Source organism: Amblyomma mixtum, chromosome 7, assembly GCF_055824585.1.
Source record: "Amblyomma mixtum isolate Tamu chromosome 7, ASM5582458v1, whole genome shotgun sequence".
Lineage (NCBI taxonomy): Eukaryota > Metazoa > Arthropoda > Arachnida > Ixodida > Ixodidae > Amblyomma > Amblyomma mixtum.
Genome location: NC_143018.1, coordinates 59,812,974 through 59,831,020, shown reverse-complemented (window position 1 = coordinate 59,831,020; position 18,047 = coordinate 59,812,974). Strand labels below are relative to the sequence as shown.

The following is an 18,047-nucleotide window of genomic DNA, read 5'->3' as shown; positions in this document are numbered from 1 at the left end:
TAAAAGCACGAACAGAGAAAATTGTGGACATGAACAAGCTCTGTCGCCGATGCTGGGCGTGTATTCTACGGCGCACTTTGCCTTTGACATTTGAAAACCTTCCATCTGTACGGACACGCTGCTAAATTGCATAAGTGTTGTAGTTTAATTTGTACGGTGCTAAGTATATTTTAACACTGACCTGAAAGCGATATCTTAGGGCTGCAGTTCTCAGCTAATTCGCGCACCTCCCCCGGTATAACATTGTGGTTTCTAATACTGTTGTTTTGGAATAGCCAAGCAATGACTGCTATGATTTGGTTCAAAGTGTAAGTTTGTAAGGGAAATTGCAATGACATGTTAGTGCATGTACACGTATATTATACTTTAGCAATTATCTTCTCGAGTTTCAGATTGAAATACCTTATCATATAAGAACTATAGTTCACTTGCAGTGGACTGGTTAGCCTAATAATTAATGAATTTTACTGCTATTCGAAGGAGCTTAGTTTACCGTTTCTAACACGGCCTCAAGAAAGAGCGATTTTATCGAGCCCAAGAGAGGTAAGCTCTGCTGTGAGTTTAGCTTGCTGTGTCTGGCTGGTGATGACTCGAATGAATAATTATTAATTAGCAGCGATGAGAAGATGGTTAAGTGTTACGGAGGGAATTATCTAGGCTACAGTCTCTAGAAGTCATTTCAGGTCTTTAGCTGCGCGCGTTACTGCATTGATTCACACTGCAGAGCATGATTAAAAGTATCTTGTGTTCCGGAATTCAGTTCGCAAGCAATACGTGTCCAAAGGCTAAATTTTGAGCTATGCGGATTATGTAGAGGTGCGGGTTATACAGGGTCCTTCGTTTTCAGGTTTTATTTTTTTTCTGGAAAACCGGGCGATACTTTGGGATCTCAAATTCGGGTACAAGTCGGGTGATGTAGCAAGAGGTCAATTCCGGTTTCTTTGAGCCATCTTTTGCTGCACAAGACAATATACATAAATGCTGGTTTTTGTAGGGGACATAAACAGTGTATTCTTTAGCTCAATATCTCATAATAAAATGTCGAAATGGCAGCTTTCAACGACAAATTGATTGTCTCAGTAAATGTTTCTTTTTTTCCCTTGCATTTAAATTATTTCGTCGTCTAAATTACCACCTATATACTTTGCAGCATTTGAGCGTTCTTGCAAAACCAACTTGCCTTAATTTAATTTACCCTCCAGGACACGCATTGTGCTCCGTTATTGAGAAAAATCGAAAATTTCGGAACCTCCTATTTCACAAAAACGTCAAACTGATCAAACACTTTAAAAGTTCACGCACACCGCGCACTTCTGCGCTCGTGCGATTGCATCATAATTGTTCTTGTTCCAAATACATTTATGCACAATTATTATTCGTTTTATCACCCGAAGCTGTTTCCACAAGGAAAACTCAGCTACAGTGTTCTTTAATAAAAAATGGCTGGCAGCTGAGCATTCCTAAGTGCGAAAAAAAAACTATGGGGGCACTTTGGCAGCCTAAAGTGCGTTAGGCGAAAGCCTTTGTGAACGACGCGTTCAGCCCCCGCTGACGCATGCGTTCGTTGACCTTTCGCTGTTTCGTGTTCGGAGAGTCGCCCTTCCTCTGCTGAGCCGAACCACCTGGCGCGGAATCGCTGCACCGCTTGGGAGCCATCCTCCTCCACTAGCTGCCGCACACCGATTGAAGATAGAGCAGCGCTCGACGCCGCCGCGCCGACAGCTCCACCTGTCGACGAAGATGACGTCACTTTTTTGCAGCTGCGCTCGTCGATGAGTCACCCCAGGCGCTGGATGTAACGCGGACGGACGGACGGACGGGAGAATGAGCCATTAAAGGCTTTCGCCTTAAAGGGACACTGAGGAGAAATTGAAGTTGGCTTGTATCGACAGAATACCAGCTCCGGATTACAAAAACGCCACTCATACTGACAACAAAGCTCTTGTAACGTAGAAAAGAGCAAGAACCAAAATACAGGTATCGCCGCCACAGGCCAACTCACAAGTACAAGCGTGATGACGTCATAGGACAAAACAGTGTTGCTAGAACCAAGAGATGCCACGAATCACTGAGGCGCAGCCAATGCATGCGCAAATCTCCTTGACGTCGCCAGATGACGCCACGCTCCCGGCAGCTACGCGCGCGCCTGCAGCATTGGGACCAATCAGCGCCTGCTCACCGGCGGTAGGCGGGCTCCCGGTATTCCGCTAACCGTAACAAGGTACACGGTATACTAACGGTGTCTATTTGCGAGGACTTCGTCGACGACTTCGAGAGCGGGATCCATCGTAACGCTGGCAAAACGCCGGTGCAAACGTAAACGAAGCGACTGTAGCGACGGTCGCAATAGCCGATAGATGCCTTCAACGTGCGGCCGGCGGTAGCTTTCTTTTCGGCTGCTGCTAGGCCGCACTGCTGGCCGCCAGAAATCACGGAGTCTGCGTTACGTCATGTGCGCGTCATGTTTCACGTCACTTAGTCTTGTTTCGTCATAAGAGAATCCCAAGTTTAAATCAGAGCGGCGGGAAAACCTTTTTCAACTTCGAATCCAAATTTCTTAGAAATAAATGCATCTTTCGCTGCCGGCCAAGTGGCAACAAAGCCATGGAATGCCGAACTAACGGATTTTGCTTTAAAAAATATTAATAGAGCTCTCCTCATTGTCCCTTTAATATTGAGCGAAAGCACAGTTTTTTCGGGCGGATGCCACGGCCTTACCTGAAAGCGCGATTGAGGTGTACAGTGGCACTAGGAGCCAGTTATGTGCGTCTTCCGCTTTTTCACCGTCAATGCCAATTTACCCATTGTACTCCGGCGGCCTATGCTCCACTGCCGCGTTTCTGCAGCAGTGTTGCCATAGCCAACGCGTACTGCTCAAGAGCCGTGTTTCTGGCACACTGTTGTCCACGCCAACGCATGCAACGCGCTTCCTTCTGTCACTACCACCGCATAGCTCAAAGCGCGAACATTAGTTGTTGTTGTTGCCTTGGTGGCATGGCACATACCCACGACGGGGGATTGGCCAGGGTTCAGTGAGGATAGTTTGACAGTAGTATTAGTTGATGAAGAAGACGATGTGCAATGCACGGCGTGAGAGTATATGTTTCAATTTAACACGAGGCACGTTTGGAGCGGACAGTCAAAAAGGACATTGAGCTCTAAACTTACAGTATACGGATCTTGCATGTTCTGAAGGACTCCGGGATTCCGTGCGATCTGTTAATGCTGATCGGACTTTTTAGCTTGCGGAAGAGCCGCATGATGGATTGACACGCAGAACCACCTCGTTCATCTAAGTCTCCGTTCAGCGAACAGTGCGCCTTGGTGCGGGGGGTTTACGCTGCGCTGGACCGGCCCCGTGAATGGTTGCCGATTCTTGACGCATGCGTATACGTCTCCCGTAATTTTGATGTGCTGGTGGAGTGCAGTGTATGAAGACATCAGAATGTGTGTCTGCATCGCGGAATGGTATGTGTGCACCTAAAGCACTTGGTGGCTTAGTGGGTTTGATTTCCATGCAATAAAGAGAAAAAAAAAACTACGGTGATACTATAGTGCTCTCGTGCAGTGGCCAGCGAAGCTGATCTGTTCGCGCCGCCACGGGTTCGAACCCCAGTCGCGGGTATATATTTGGTTTATTTCTATTTCTTTCGCTTGGCACAAACCCACAAACATCGCAAGCCCGTAAACATCCCATGATCTTGCTCGGGGCCATCGGAATAGTGCGTTCGCATTAATGCATGCTACCGAATCAGAGAAGAAAGAAGTGACAGCACCAGGCAGCACTTCCTGTATGTGCCATTACGCCTGAGGACATCATCATCATCACTTCATATAGGTGCTCCATAGAACTTGCGTGTTTTTTGTCTTGTTGCTGAAAAGCGATTATTTTTTGCGGGCACGAAATGACCCTGCCATTCTGTAAGAGTGCTTTGTCGGGCTGCTTGGTGCTTGTTGAAGGAAACGAATGAACACCGCTGACGGATGGGACGGGCAGTGCATGTGTCTAGAGCGGCTGCATGCAAGATCCAGTGGATACCCGGAATAGGCCGACCGACCACCAATTTTCATCATCATCATCATCGTCATCATCAACCTGACTACACCCATTGCAAAGCAAAGGCCTCTCCCATGTCTCCCATGCGCAAACTTCTTAATCTCATCCGCCCACCTAACTTTCTGCCGCCCCCTGCTACGTTTGCCTTTTCTTGGAATCCACTCCACGTTTCTGCCCCATAGGTGAGTACCGGTAAGATGCAGCTGTTGTATACTTTTCTCTTGAGGGATATCGGTAAACTGCCGTTCATGATCTGAGAGAACCTGCCATATGCTCTCCACCCCATTCTCATTCTTCTAGTTATTTCCATCTAATGATCTGGATCAGCTGTCCCTTCCTTCCTATAAACAGACATATTCTCTTACTGCTACCAACACCTCGCACACCAATTGCGAACTGCTATTCCCTTGCTAGGCTGTTGAACATTACTTTGGTTTTTTTAGCCCCACCGTTTTGCTCTGCCTGTCTAACTCAATGATCATGCTTTGCAGTCCATGTCCAATTTTATCCCAGTTAAAATGCTTTAATCATCATCATCATCATCTGTGTTCTCCTCTTCCGTCCCGTCTGTTAGCTCTGTTCATTATTTTCCATCGTCTGCCATTCAGTCCAACAGGATTTCGAAATACAAACACGGCATCAGTTCGTGAAAACACCACTAGAAAAAAAAAATCAGGAGTTGCGTGCAGAAAAGGTTAATCGTATCTGGGTATAGGAAACGGAGTAGTAACTGACTCACTTATTGGTGGACAACTGAGCCGCGGCGTGAAGGTAGCGAGGAAGAAGGAAGCGAATGGAGAAAGAGAGAAAAAGACACCGCATATAGTGCAGGGTTCCGGATTAATTTCGACCACGTGCACAGCACGGCATGGGGGTACCTTATACAGTTATAAGCATTTCACCTCAGGTGAAACGCGGTTGCCGCGGCCTGTATTTGACCCCGCGTCCTCGGGATCAGAAGACGAAGGCGCTAACAACCACCGAACTACTGCCGCGAGTATCTGCTCACCGCAAAACCTGGAGGATTGCGAAAGCAACGAGGAGAGAGAGAGAGAGGCGATGGAGAGAGCGCGGCAGCGGCGGCGGCATCGGCACGCTAGCTATGCGCCGCTACTGCGCATGCGCAACTGGCGAGCGCGGCGGCGGCGCGCCAGCTGTGCGCCGTGTGACGTCACCGCTCCTCGCGCATGCGCAGTATGGCCTTTCGTCAGCTCCGCGAAATGGCTGGGCGACTCGCGTAGTGTTTCTTTCGCAATCTTTTTTTTTTCCAGAGCATGAAATCAAGATCGCCGCGAAGTTCTACGGTGCATCAAGAAAGTGTTGCGCTGTAACTTGTTTTTACTCTTACATTGTTGAATGCTTTACTAATAAAACATACTGATATTGACTTTTCGTCGCGGAAGAGCTTGATATGATTGGGCTACTAATCGGCTCTAGGACAAGCGCGCATGCGCATATTAATGTTTTTGAGCCATTCCTGCTTTTTTTGTTTTTTAAATAAGGGATACTACGTATAACCATTTCGAACTTTCCCAACGTAGTACGTACTGCGCACATTGCCTGATAGGGATAAGACGTCTGTTCAGTACAACCGTGCTTCGCTACCTCGCTCCTAAAACGGACTTATCTAATTTATATTCAAATTAAACCGTGTTATGAATTATATGCGCTAAAAGAACTTTAAAACCACCGGGTAATTGCGACCACCCTCCTAAAATAAGCACGACATGTTCACTAATTTTCGCGCGGTGTCTTCAGCTTTGGGCACTAAATAACTGCGTTCTCTGCAAGGGGCATTCCGAGGGAAAATTGGGTTTAAACTGATTTTTAAAATAATTGAAAGAGAGAATTTAACAGAGATTATAACATCTCTCATTCCGTATGATTCTCACTGCCACCATATTCTTATGCTCACACTTGCGCTGTAGGTTTCTGTTACCATATCGCGCTGCCGATAGGTTTTATCAGTGTCCACTGGAACTTAGTGGCATCTTCATTTCAAATAATATCGTTATCGTGTCTTCTCCTTCATATAAGAATAGAGCGCATCAGGGGTGTAGCCAGGGAGGGGGGGGGGGCTTATGGGGCTTCAGCCCCCCCTCCCCCGAAATTTTTTCGAACTGTCACCAACCACAGCATGGCCCAAGTATACATATCGCGACTTCTGCTATCATATTTTTCTTGTTGCCTGGATGGTCTGTCTTTTCGTGTGTAAAGTTTACTCTCTGTGATTGCGCAAGATGTTTATTTGCCTTGTTTGACGCATTAATGGAGGGACTTTTGCTTAGACACGTAGATGTAATGGAGGCATACGGGTATTTAAATATCTTGTTGCGAGGTTTTGTGTATGCATACAGTGACTTTGTTTCCAGCCACACTTTCTTGTCCTTTGTCAAGTTGTTCAGTTAGGCATGTTGCCGGACTAGTTGGTTTAGCACCTTGAAATTTGGAATAAAACCACCTTGGTGCAAATAACTTCACAATTTCCTCCTCTTTTTTGACCTTGTGAAATTATTTGCGTCGAGGTGGTTTTATTCAAAATTTCAAGTTGTCAAGTTGTATCTTCGCAATTCTAATACTCCATTTTATCTTCGAACTTCTAATGCATATTTTGCAGAACTCCTCGTTTGTTCATGTGCTCGCTGTTGCGACTAAAATTTCGGTGCAATTCTTCGCAATACATGACCGGTGACATCTGCTGCTGCGCAGTACACTGGAACGAAGGACAGCGTCGTTGAGATTTTTTCCTGGCCGTTGCATATGTACAGAAATGTAAAGGTTATTGAACGACCAAGATTCATTCAAATATTTGTCCTCTACTTGCTCATTTCATGGCCTTTACGTTTTTCATATCAGTGGCATGCACTGCTTTGCTGCTTTCCGACTGATATAGTTGTAGCCTGATATAGTGATATTTTCTTTACTTATAGTAAGTACGCAAAAACATGAAAGCATTGGTATCAGTTAAGTCTGCCACGATTTTTAAGACATACGAATATATATTCTTTTATTTAAAAAAATACATATTTCACTTGTCAAGACAGTGGGCAGCTTACGCAACGTCATTGTCAATGGGAATGCAGTTATTATTCTTGCGTTTGTTCCCTCCACAAATTCTATAAGGAGGCCGCGCTGCAACATGAGCCCCCCCCCCCGAACAAAATTTTTGTATACGCCACTGGAGCACATGTCTGATCATTGACACCCGAATTATACACTGGGTGCAAGCTATTAGAAATTATGGCAATGTAACTATGGTGTAAAGTCCGCGCTGCGCTTCCGTGACGGCCCAACGACGCTCTTCATAGCTTTGAATAGAAGTAACGGTTTATGACGAAATAATGGACATAACGAAGCAATGATAATTCCCCTTGGAAGCTAGGTCAACACGGGATATAACGAAGCTACGGCTATAGCGAATTAACCTCGGGGCTCCTTCAACTTCGTTATAACGAGGTTAAACTCCAGGCTACGATCAGTGATGCCCCATTCGAGGAGGGCAGCTATTGTTCTCCACCCGTCGAACAAGTGTGGTAGGTTGTCTTACCTTAATTGATCAAGATGAACTTTGCCGGGATAACTACGGCTTCTGAAGAACTGGTGGAGTTGAATGTGCCTGCTGAACCCGGAACATCATCTATGACATCGACAAATGTTGACAAGGATGTGAACTGAGAGTAACAAACACTGCCTGCAAAAAGCACAAAATACGGTTGTTCTACCAGATCTTCACGCGCGTGCGACCTGTATATATTTATATTTATCATGTATATATGTAAATAGATTTATTGTCAGTGTACTCCCCCCCCCCTGTTCTTTTTACTATCCCCTACCCTCTTTCTTTTCACTTCTACACATTGCCTGCTATCCTTTATTTCCGCGGCCCCAGCTCAGGTGCTTCCAGCAGCGATAGTAGATGCCGGGGTAGAAAAAATTCTTTTACCTTCCATATTCAATGCAAAATTAAAAAAAAAAAAAAACCACTACCACCTACCACAAAATACGGCCATCTTGCCATTACGCAGATAAGGCAGAAGAGGAGAGACAAAGGGGAGCGCTGTTTCATTTGCATTATAGACGTACCATAGTTCAGAACGCTTGCTTCGCATTTTTCGACCGGACGTGCACTTGTGAATCAGCGAAAGCTTCTTAGAAAGGAATTTGCGGTTATTCGCACTGGAGTGCACGAGGCGCTCCGTAGAGTGAAAATCAATTTAAGCAATAAAAGAGAGTCATGACCTCAAGTGAAACCGTGGAAGTATGGAGATGTTATTGTCTAGTTTCTGGCATTTTGCATCGCGCAGAACTTTTCATGTTTTTTTTTTTTACCTAATGTTATTTATTATTCGCATTTTATTGTGCGCCACTCATAATCGTGCTTGCTCATGTAGTTTGCGCTTCTTTGTGCAAATCAGAAAGAAATTCTGAACAAGATTTAGAGTCATCTGTAAGGTCTTCACTCTGGGAATACCGTGTAAGGGGCACCACTCTAAGATGTACTTACGGACACAAAGTTGAGACGGCGCTGTTCTAAATCACCTGCTCTCCTATATAGCCGCGATATGCCTTGCCATCTTCGAGAATTTCGTTTCACGGACATTGTCACTTCTCAAGAAAAACACAAATAATATATGCAGGTGTAAAAAACTTTATTAAGAAAAACAAGAATAACAAACGCAGGTGTAAAAAGAAGTATTTTTGACTGCTCGGATAACGATGCAGAAAGCATTATTGTTTGAGCTGCAGAGCTTCAGAATCATATTAACCCGTATGGTTCGAAGTCGGTTCTTAATTTATTTGACGACGGTCTTCCGGTGGGCAAAATGTCGCGCTTCTTTCCCCAGAAATAAACACGGGCGCGTAGTACATCCGCGGCCATAAAATGCCACGTTCTTTCCTTCCTCCATGAGCCCGGGCGTGCGGAGTAGTGCGGAGGGTTTTGCAACGCCCCCTGAGAAGGCGACAACGATTCTCCGCCCCTTTCGACGCGGGGCCTCAACCACCTGCGTGAATGTTTCGCACTCGAGAAACCACTCGTCAACAGCTGTGCGTCGACCACCTGGCGAATGTCGAACTCTGGACAGCAGCAACGCTAGGAAAGACAGCCGACAAGCGCACTTTATTGAAATCTCGCGCACTGCTGGTTTTCGCAGCGCGCTGCTAGCGCTGCGCAGAGCAGGAGCATTTCCATTCGCCAGCCGTCGCGAGAGCCTTCTGCAGGAAACGTGCAATTTCTCTGGCTTTGTGGGGCTTGGGAGTTTTTTTGTCGAGATTAAATTTGCGGCCAATTTTAGGCGCGCTCAGGCGCGCATACGCTCTGGCGCGGCGCTCTTTTTTCCAATTCGCTGGCAGGCGTGGCCAATCACCTGGCGGCGGCATCGGCGCTTCGGCACCGCGGTAGCAGACGGCGCGCTGCTCGGCTTCATTAGCGGGCGCGCGAGGGGGAAAGAGGAGCGCCGAAGAGGCCAGCGGGAGCTCGGCGTCGCCGTGTGTGCATCGGCCGTGCGTTTGGGGCGAGAAAGTGATCGTGTCCTCGGCGCGACCTCGCGTCCTCTGCTGCTGCTGCTCCCGCGGTGGTGGTTGTGGTGTTGGTGCTTGTCGTGTCTGTGTGCCGCGGATGCACTGCTGCTGAGCGTCATGAACCGTCCTCGGTACGACGTTCCGCCGGAGCTGACGAACCTGCTGCTCGAGTTCACGGTGAACGTGATGATCGAGCGGCCCAGCGACCTGGTGGAGTACGCGGCGCGCTACTTCTCCGGGCTGCGCGACGAGCGCCAGCGCAGCGCGTCGTCCGGCCGCCCGCCGGCGATCGCCGAGAACGACGAGGCCATCTATAGCGACGAGGACGAGCCCATGCCCAGTGAGTGGTTTCGCCTCCCCTCCTCCCCTTTGCTGCCCGGGGCCTAGGCCTAACCGGCGGCCGGCTTCCCCGGAAGCGGCGGCGGGCCCCGACCCGAAAGCTATACGGCGGCGGCGCGCCCACCTACGGTTGACCGCCCGCCGTCTTCGCTGGGCGTTCCTCCCATCGCGCGCGGTTTCGGGGACGTTTTCCCCGTAGTCGGTGCCAAGGAGTCGTGCCGGGCGAAAAGCCCGGCTCCGATGGGAGCCACTTGTAGCTGCTTTGGGCCCCGGCGGGCCGCTGCTACGCGCACTACACGCACTCCCCGAGTCATCGGCGCGTGGAAAAGCAGCCGGCTACCGCGCCGCGCTCCATTGCGTGCCGACAAACCCGCGGTTGGGGGGGGGGGGGGGGGGAGATACTTTCGTAAGATCCGCTCAGAGCTCCGGTGTGTCACCGAGGCTTGGGAGCCGATCGTGATCACATACCGCTAAACCGCGCTTGCACCATGATACCACGCTCATGCGCCACTCAATGGCTGTGCACATTAGCAACCGTCTGTACGCAGAAAGCAGTGGGCGGAAGTATTGTTTTCGTCTGATGAACGTCGTCCGCGTGATGATGTTTTCGCGCTGGAAGCCGCGTTGAAAGCGCTCGTCTGGCGCAGTGTGCGCTATTGCACGACGCCTGGTAGAATGTTCTCCTATGGAACAGATTAAAATGGAATCGCAATTCGGACCCGTCTGTAGTGTACATTTGTCGTTGGACAGGGTCACGAGCTCGACCTTTAGTGCGCGTCTACATATATGAATTTCTTATATGCATATGGCTTAATGGTTTCAGATGCATTGCTTTCAGACAGTGGGTTGCTAGAAGAGGTGTTTGCTTTCGGAGTTCCCTTGACTGGGTGATGACCTACTTTCTATGGTGTCTATGGAAGCTGGAGAGAATTAGAAATCGGGAGTATAGTGGACGTTTCATATCCTTAAAATTATAATGTTATAATATACGTAAGTACATTTGTTTCACCGTCATCGCACTACAGAGTGACAGGAGCTTTTGTGAGAAACGATTATGCTGGGCACTACGCCAGCAGTTACACCGAACATCATTGCTGAAGCTTGATTCATGTTTTTAGTTGACTCAAGCTTGAGATTAGATATGACTAGCCTGACAGATTTTTACGCCTATTAGTCAGTATATATTTATCTTTCAGTAATCACCAACAGTGGGTGTTCTTCCTGTTGTGTTGATTGGTATGTAGTGTTTAAAATATCAAGATATCCATCATATCCCTTTTCGTGTCATAGCTCCTGTGATTATTTCTTTTATATTTCTCTTTATTGTTCATAAAGCGGACTTGGTGGCTCAGTGGTTATGGTGCTCGCCTGCTGACCGAAAAGACTCAGATTCGATCCGAGGTGCTATGGTCACATTTCGATGGAAGCGAAATGCTAGAGGCCTGTGTACTGTGCGATGTCAGTGCACGTTAAAGAACCTCAGGTGGTCGAAATTTTCCGGAGTCCTCCACTGTGGCTTCCCTCATAGCCTGAGTTGCTTTGGGATGTTAAACCGCATAAAGCCAAACCAAGTTCTGCTTTGTTGGTTGTTTTGTTGAGGTTGTTTGTGTTGTTTGAAGATTTCAATACCGCCACTTCCCTCTGCTGTGAATGCCTGAAAAAGAGGGCCATTTGCTAGGTTTTTTGTATTCCAAACATCTGCACTGCATTGACTTGATATGTTCAGAAATTGTGCACAAAAACACCCTTAGATACGTTGCTTTATCCTCACGTAAACACTTTATTTGTCATATCAATGTTAGAAAAAGAATGGAGCTGACATATGTGTCTCCTGTGATTCATTTCAGTTGTCAGGCACAGTGATGGCAATTTCATTGTGTGTCTGGTGCGTGTAGGAGGCTAATGACGTTATTGCTTTCAGTGAATGGTTGAGTAGTTTAGCACAAATATATGCGAATGCATTTGGTGCGATTCATTGCCACTATCTTTGGTGTTGACATGGCGTTATGCTTTCATTGTTACTTTAAAAGTACAGTTTGCGGCAAAATTATCTAGGTGATTTATTATTTGCTATTTTGACTGTGGAGGGCTTATTTGTTTGTCTGTTACTGCATTTAATCGTGCCAAAGTTTTTCACTTTAGCTGTGTGCAGTCACATGTTTTCTGAAAGACGATTCAGACTGTTTTCAACCCTCTAGCCCTGACAAGTCGCTGACTTAAATATCCAATTAAAAGTCTCTGCAGTCAATGGCACAAGGAGAGCCAGCACTGACAGTGATGAGACCATGTTGCCGTGCTCACTAAACTCTTTTGGTAAAAAAACCACTTAATTGGGTCGGAAACGTGGTCAAAATTGGCCTGGTAGAATTGAGGACTCTTGCTTGCATCTAGGAAGATATGTGAAAATATACAGTGAAATCGCAAATCATTGCTCGGGATATGGTGTTAATGCTGACTGAATATAGCCACCGATATGTCACCAAACACCTTCGCGTGATGTTATGGTCGTAATTTACGACAGCACAGAAAGGAAAAGACAGAAATAAAAGGAAGAACACACGCGCTTACGTCATTCCTTTCATGCTTGCCCTTTTTTTTTGCACTGCCATAATTTGTGAGTGCTAGCAACTTGCTCACCTGTCTGTTCTCCTTAGGGCATTGTGTGTGGGCCAGATTTTTTGTCATTTATCTTCGTGCTGTGCTCTGTGAGAAGTTATCAGCATGTACATCTTGATCAACTTTGGCACTGATCAGCCTGTATTTATAAGCCCTGGTACCAGGGCTTATAATTTCGCACGGATGCCACTCTAAAAACCAAGTTGGCAAATGTTTGCTGAAGTAAAATGTTTGTCTTTTTTTAGCAGTAACACGCCATTTAAGGTAGGTGCACAACAACTACAAACACGTGCTTGCACATGTTTGACAATCTCATTCGTATCCGTTGTCGCCAGGTGCGCAGTCTGTAAATGCACCATTCTTTTCCGCTTGTGGGCTGAGCAGTTGGGTGCTTCATGCTGACATTAGGCAAGGAAAGTGAGGACAGCTTGTGTGCCACGTCAAACGAGTGGCTCGGCGAGGAAGCGATGCTAATTAAATTTCGTCCGATTGTGAAAAGTGCAGCTGGATGAACTCTGCTCCAAGCTGCGGAGTATACGTATGTGATCGCATATCCCGGCATATGTTTGCAAGTGGCCATTGCCGGTTGTTAGAGGCATCCCAGGACCATTTTGATGGAGCACTAAATCATGCCTGAGGTAAAATTTATTACTTCGCTATAATTTCGTGAGTATTTCTTACTGGACCGTTGAAAAGCAAAATCTCGAAACTTCAGTTATGCCTTGGTTAAAATTAAAATGTTTTGGGCTCTGCAGAAATTTAAATGCATACCAGGGTCTCCGTTTTGACATGTCGCAGAAGCTGAAGAGCCTATCGGTGCTCAAATGGAATCTTCATTGGTCGGTAATTTCACTGCAATAGCCTTTGGCAGGTGTTTTCACTGAGTTCTATTCCTTATGCCAGCAGAAAGGAATTTGTATTTTTTCTTTTATGACTCAGGAAACATTTTCAATGCTTAAGAAAGGAATAGTACTAGAAAAGCATTTATTAATTAATGGAATGGGATCGACTCAATCAGCCTTGGTGCATTAAGAAGAGTACAGCTGCTGGGTTATCTGTGCGAGCTGCTTCCTTTCTAGTGGATCAGTTTGAGTAAATGTTGTGCAGAAGGCGTGCTTAGTGATGACTTGTGTCGGCCATTGTCTATATTTCATTGCTTTTGAACTCATTGCTTCCGTATTATAAAAATCATTGTGATAACTGCGTCCCATATTTTCATGTGGTTGTCTTGGAATCAATCTTTCGCGCATTGTTGAGCCATATTGTTACCATTTTATGGGAGATTTGACAATATGTTAGTTTTGTAGTGAATTTACATCACTGGGAAAGTTCGAGGCTCAGTGTGACCAGAATTGAAAAAGGTTGCAAAGGTTGAACAGCTCCTGTGATGAGCCATGTTGTCCTTGGCTGCAGACTTGGTGGTTGGCATGGTGGTTCGTAATGGAGACCACTTGTGGGCGGCAGTGGTGCAGTGTTTCATGGAACTAATGTCACTAGTAGCACATGCAAATATATTTTGCAGTATGTCTCAGTCTCGTTGGCTCGGTGTAGGCTTTTTAGATTGCTTAGGATATTTATCCTTTTTAAAGTGCTGTAAGGAGAGGGCAGTTCTACCTGACTTGGCACAAGGTGGCCCAACTGGCTGATATGCCATTAATCATCAAACATTAGCATCATCAATGTGAGCTTTGTCCTGTGTTGGGATGTCGGAAGTAAAATTATACAGTCACGGATGAAAGTCTACGTGATGCAGATTTGCAGAAAACGATTTATTCCTTTGTTGCCTCGTTAGTCAGGTAGTATACATTCCAATAAATGGAGCACGTGTGTATCCTCATACTTCTATGCTTTTCACTGACCTGCCTTGCTTGACTACGCAGAAATTAATTATTTTCCGTGAATCGGCATGCGTTAATTTTTGTCTGTGAGGCTACATCATCCATCAAAAGTGACCGCGCCACTACATGGCCCAAAAGCAGAACAGGTGGTTCGAAGACTTTTGACCAAGGGTGTACATGAATGCAGATGGAGATATTTTGCTATAAATGCATGTGCAGTCCAGCTGCCTTATTGATTGCTTTGGACATCTTAATGTTTTACTAAATTAATTGTTAGTGACTTCATTGTGTTCAGTAATGTCATGCCATTAAAAAAAATTGCGATTTTTTCATTTGAAACCAATTGGCCATTCCAATCGGGTATTCAAATTGGTTTCAGTTGTGTTTTTAGTCCATAAGTTGGACCCTACCAATTAGAACCGAGTGTGCCGAACCAATTGAAGCCATTTGGTCCCGTGCTTATTACATCCAGCAAATATTAAACAAATATACCTCGCATTTGAGTTGTGCAACATACACAGTGTGAGAATTATTTGTAAAACTTAACTTCCATATTTGTGAGGACTGTGGGGAAATGCTTTGCCTGTTTGTCAATATGCAAATGGCTCGGAATACATTGTGTGCAGTTCGACCGACGAATTGGATGCAATTGGTATGACCACCTGGGCTCACCAGTTAGAAACTCAATTGGTCCAATTGAGAGTCATTTGCGTTATCCATTTGGATCCTGTTGGAAACTCAGCTAACTCAATTGGTTTAAATTGTTTTTTACTCGAATGGTTTGGTTTTTAATTCTGTTGCCTTTTATTTTTTGGCAACTCAACTTTATTGCTGCTCATTTCTCTATGCACCTTTTCATGTAGTGCGCAAATGTTCTTCAAATATTTTACATTGTTCTTCATCCTGTTCACAATACATGGTTTTGACCAGTACTGTGTTTCTATGTAATTTGTTTCTATGGGAGGTGGGGCCTGTCAAGCCACAAAACCATGGCTTTTTTCTCGCCTTCCTTATCACAGTTTGCTGTACAGCGTTTTTTTCTCGTATGTTTTTATGATGTAACTTTTTGGCTGTGGTAGAACTAAAGAAACTCAAACTCAAACTGTAGTGACATAGTCACTCACTAAAAAAAAATATTGTTTTTCACTTAGCACGCCACTAAAAAAAGATATTGTTTTTCACTTAGTGTGCAGATGCTTTCCATGCGTCTTCCATTTCTCATTACCTTAGGGACCAATAATTGCAAAGAATTATCATGGGAATGTTTGCAAAATTTTATTTTGTAATTAATGGTTGTGCAGATGCTTGTCTAGATCAGTGTGCCTTCTGAACCACTAGAGTTTTTGATGTATTTCAATTAGCAAAATGTAAAATCATAGCTCTTGGAAAGGTTCTTGGCTATGAGTCAGGCTAGGATCTCTTGCGCATACACTACCGGCACACTTGACATGTGTTAACATTGTTTACTTCAATGGAGACATGGAGAAAAGAAAGAAAGGGGGGGGGGAGGCAGTAAGCTCATAATTAGTAGATTGTCATTCACCAGTCATAAATGTAACCACTCTTAAATGGTCATGTTTGGGTGGCAGGGTAATATGACATTTCAAAACGACTGGCAATTTGGCCCGTTTGTGGCAATCATTCGGCACAAATTAATAAGCACATTTCAGATGTTCTGATCCTAGCTTCTGCTCTCTATTATTGAAGCCTTTTATCAATAACATAAATGTTCTTTTGGCTGTGTAGCTCTACAGCCTTTGTTAAAAGCTAAAGAATATGGCGGTCGTCAAGTAGACAACCGTGACTACATTTAATTGAGGCAATGTCCACTAGGTGGACGATGATATGGCTGTGACTTGTTGAGGTGTAGGTTGAACAGTAGTTTTAAAGCCTCGAACATTCGTACTTGTACTGCCGGTTTCAACCTTTTCGTCAATGATGCTGGGGATGGTACTAGCACAACTACAAGCTGCAAGGCTTTACTTCTGAGCTGTATAGTGGGATCCTTGTAGCATCTGTGGAAGTCTTTTAAGAGTGGTGAGAACAAGAGTTCTTCCCAGCTTCTGGATATTTGGAATGCTGCCGATGCATGATGAGCCGCGAAGCATAACATAGAAAGAAACTCCATGGGCTGTATGCCTTTTACAAAAGCTGTACATGTGCTAGAAGAAAGATGTACAAAGGTCATTAGAAATATTTATTTGCTCTGTTTGCGATTGGTTGTGAAATTTTTATCGCCTGTGACACTTGCTCATGAATGCTTGCAAATTGAAGCCTTCGCTGTAGCCTGGCAAAGCTGTCATTAAACTTGATTGTTCTTGCAATGTCATAATTTACCAGCATTTTTAGCGTTGCCTAGATGACAAGCAATTAGCTGTCAGTGGCTGCTTTTTCAGCGTGTATTCGGTGTCATAGTAATGGTTGTCAGTGTAGAGATGCAGCTGATCGATACTTGGTTAAATTTTCTTGTACTAATTAAAGAAAGAGTTGCCATGAGAAGATTAGCATACCTAAGAAAAAAGGCTTTGGTAATCCTTGTTCTGTGCTTCTAATTCCTGGCCATGGTATATCACTGTGTGCCTCAAACTATGCTGCACCAACTAGCCCATGCTGTTAATCTGTTAATCCATTTGCTATCACTCAAAGGTGATCTGTAGTGCTAAGCCTTTATTTAGTCAAGGGTGCATCCATATCGTATGCATGATATCAGTGGTGTTATTTGCATATTGCTGTGGGACTGAAGGAACCTGTATTCAAATTCAGACCGGATTGTCCTGCATAGTTTATCAAAAAAAAATTATACAGTAATGCAACGAGCATACGCATATGAAAGGCAGAAGGTTTACTTATTGCACTCTGAAAGGTGTGCGCATGCAGCATGCCTGTAAGTAAAAAAAAAAAAGCGTCACTTCAGAAGCAAGGAGGAAAGTGCTAAATAGTCGAAGTGAACTTGTTGCAAGCTGAGCAGTGCTGATTTTGTATATTTTTTTCAGTTCTGCCCTTCTTGTCTCTTTGTAGGCTAAGTTGCAAAGGGTATTGGTACAGAACCCTCTCCCACTTGTGTCATATGTGTTTCCTAATTAGTGACTGCAGGGCACTCAAACCCTGCTTTGGAGAATCTACAAAAAAAGTGGTTTCCACTGTGCAAGCCCTCCTCAACCATCCTGTCTTGTGTTGTAAGTTTTGTAAGAAAGGTAGTTGGCCCTTGAAGCACTTAATATACCAGAATGGGCGGCATCAGTTTCTTAAAGTTTCTGAGCACAGGTTGCGACTGATGACATCAACAACCTGCACCTGGATGATGTGTAGCAGAGATGGCGTTTGGGCTGGTAACCAAGCGTAACTGGCAGGCGACCTCCTCCCGCATAGACTGCCGTGGGGGGTGGTGTTGTCTCGGCAACTGGTACGGCTGGTGGTGGGACGCTGTTTTCGAAGCTTGTCGTAACTCTTACAGAATGAGATATGTCAAACACCATTAGGGTGGGGATTTTTCATTTGAAAGGCGTCAGCCTCACTCATAGATGGATTCTGGTGCTTAACTATGTTGACAACATCTTTAGTGTAACTTGTGAAGTTCTCGTTATTTTGCTGGACCTGACTATGCAACTGTTGTTGTTCAGTGTGAAGTTTCCGGACAGCAGAACAGCTGAAGACTTCGGTCAGGCTGGTTTTTGAGG

At 45.3% G+C, this 18,047-nt stretch overlaps 1 protein-coding gene across 1 annotated transcript in view; it reads left to right on the top strand.

Annotated features, from left to right (window-relative positions):
- The first annotated feature begins 9,444 nt into the window (after window positions 1-9,444).
- The window catches only part of Pka-R2 (cAMP-dependent protein kinase type II regulatory subunit), a 133,680-nt gene continuing 125,077 nt past the window's right edge, over window positions 9,445-18,047 (top strand). The window contains exon 1 of the mRNA XM_089552729.1: window positions 9,445-9,917. Within this exon, the coding sequence (XP_089408855.1) occupies window positions 9,695-9,917 (223 nt within the window). The 5' untranslated portion in view covers window positions 9,445-9,694. The remainder of the gene's footprint in view (window positions 9,918-18,047) is intronic.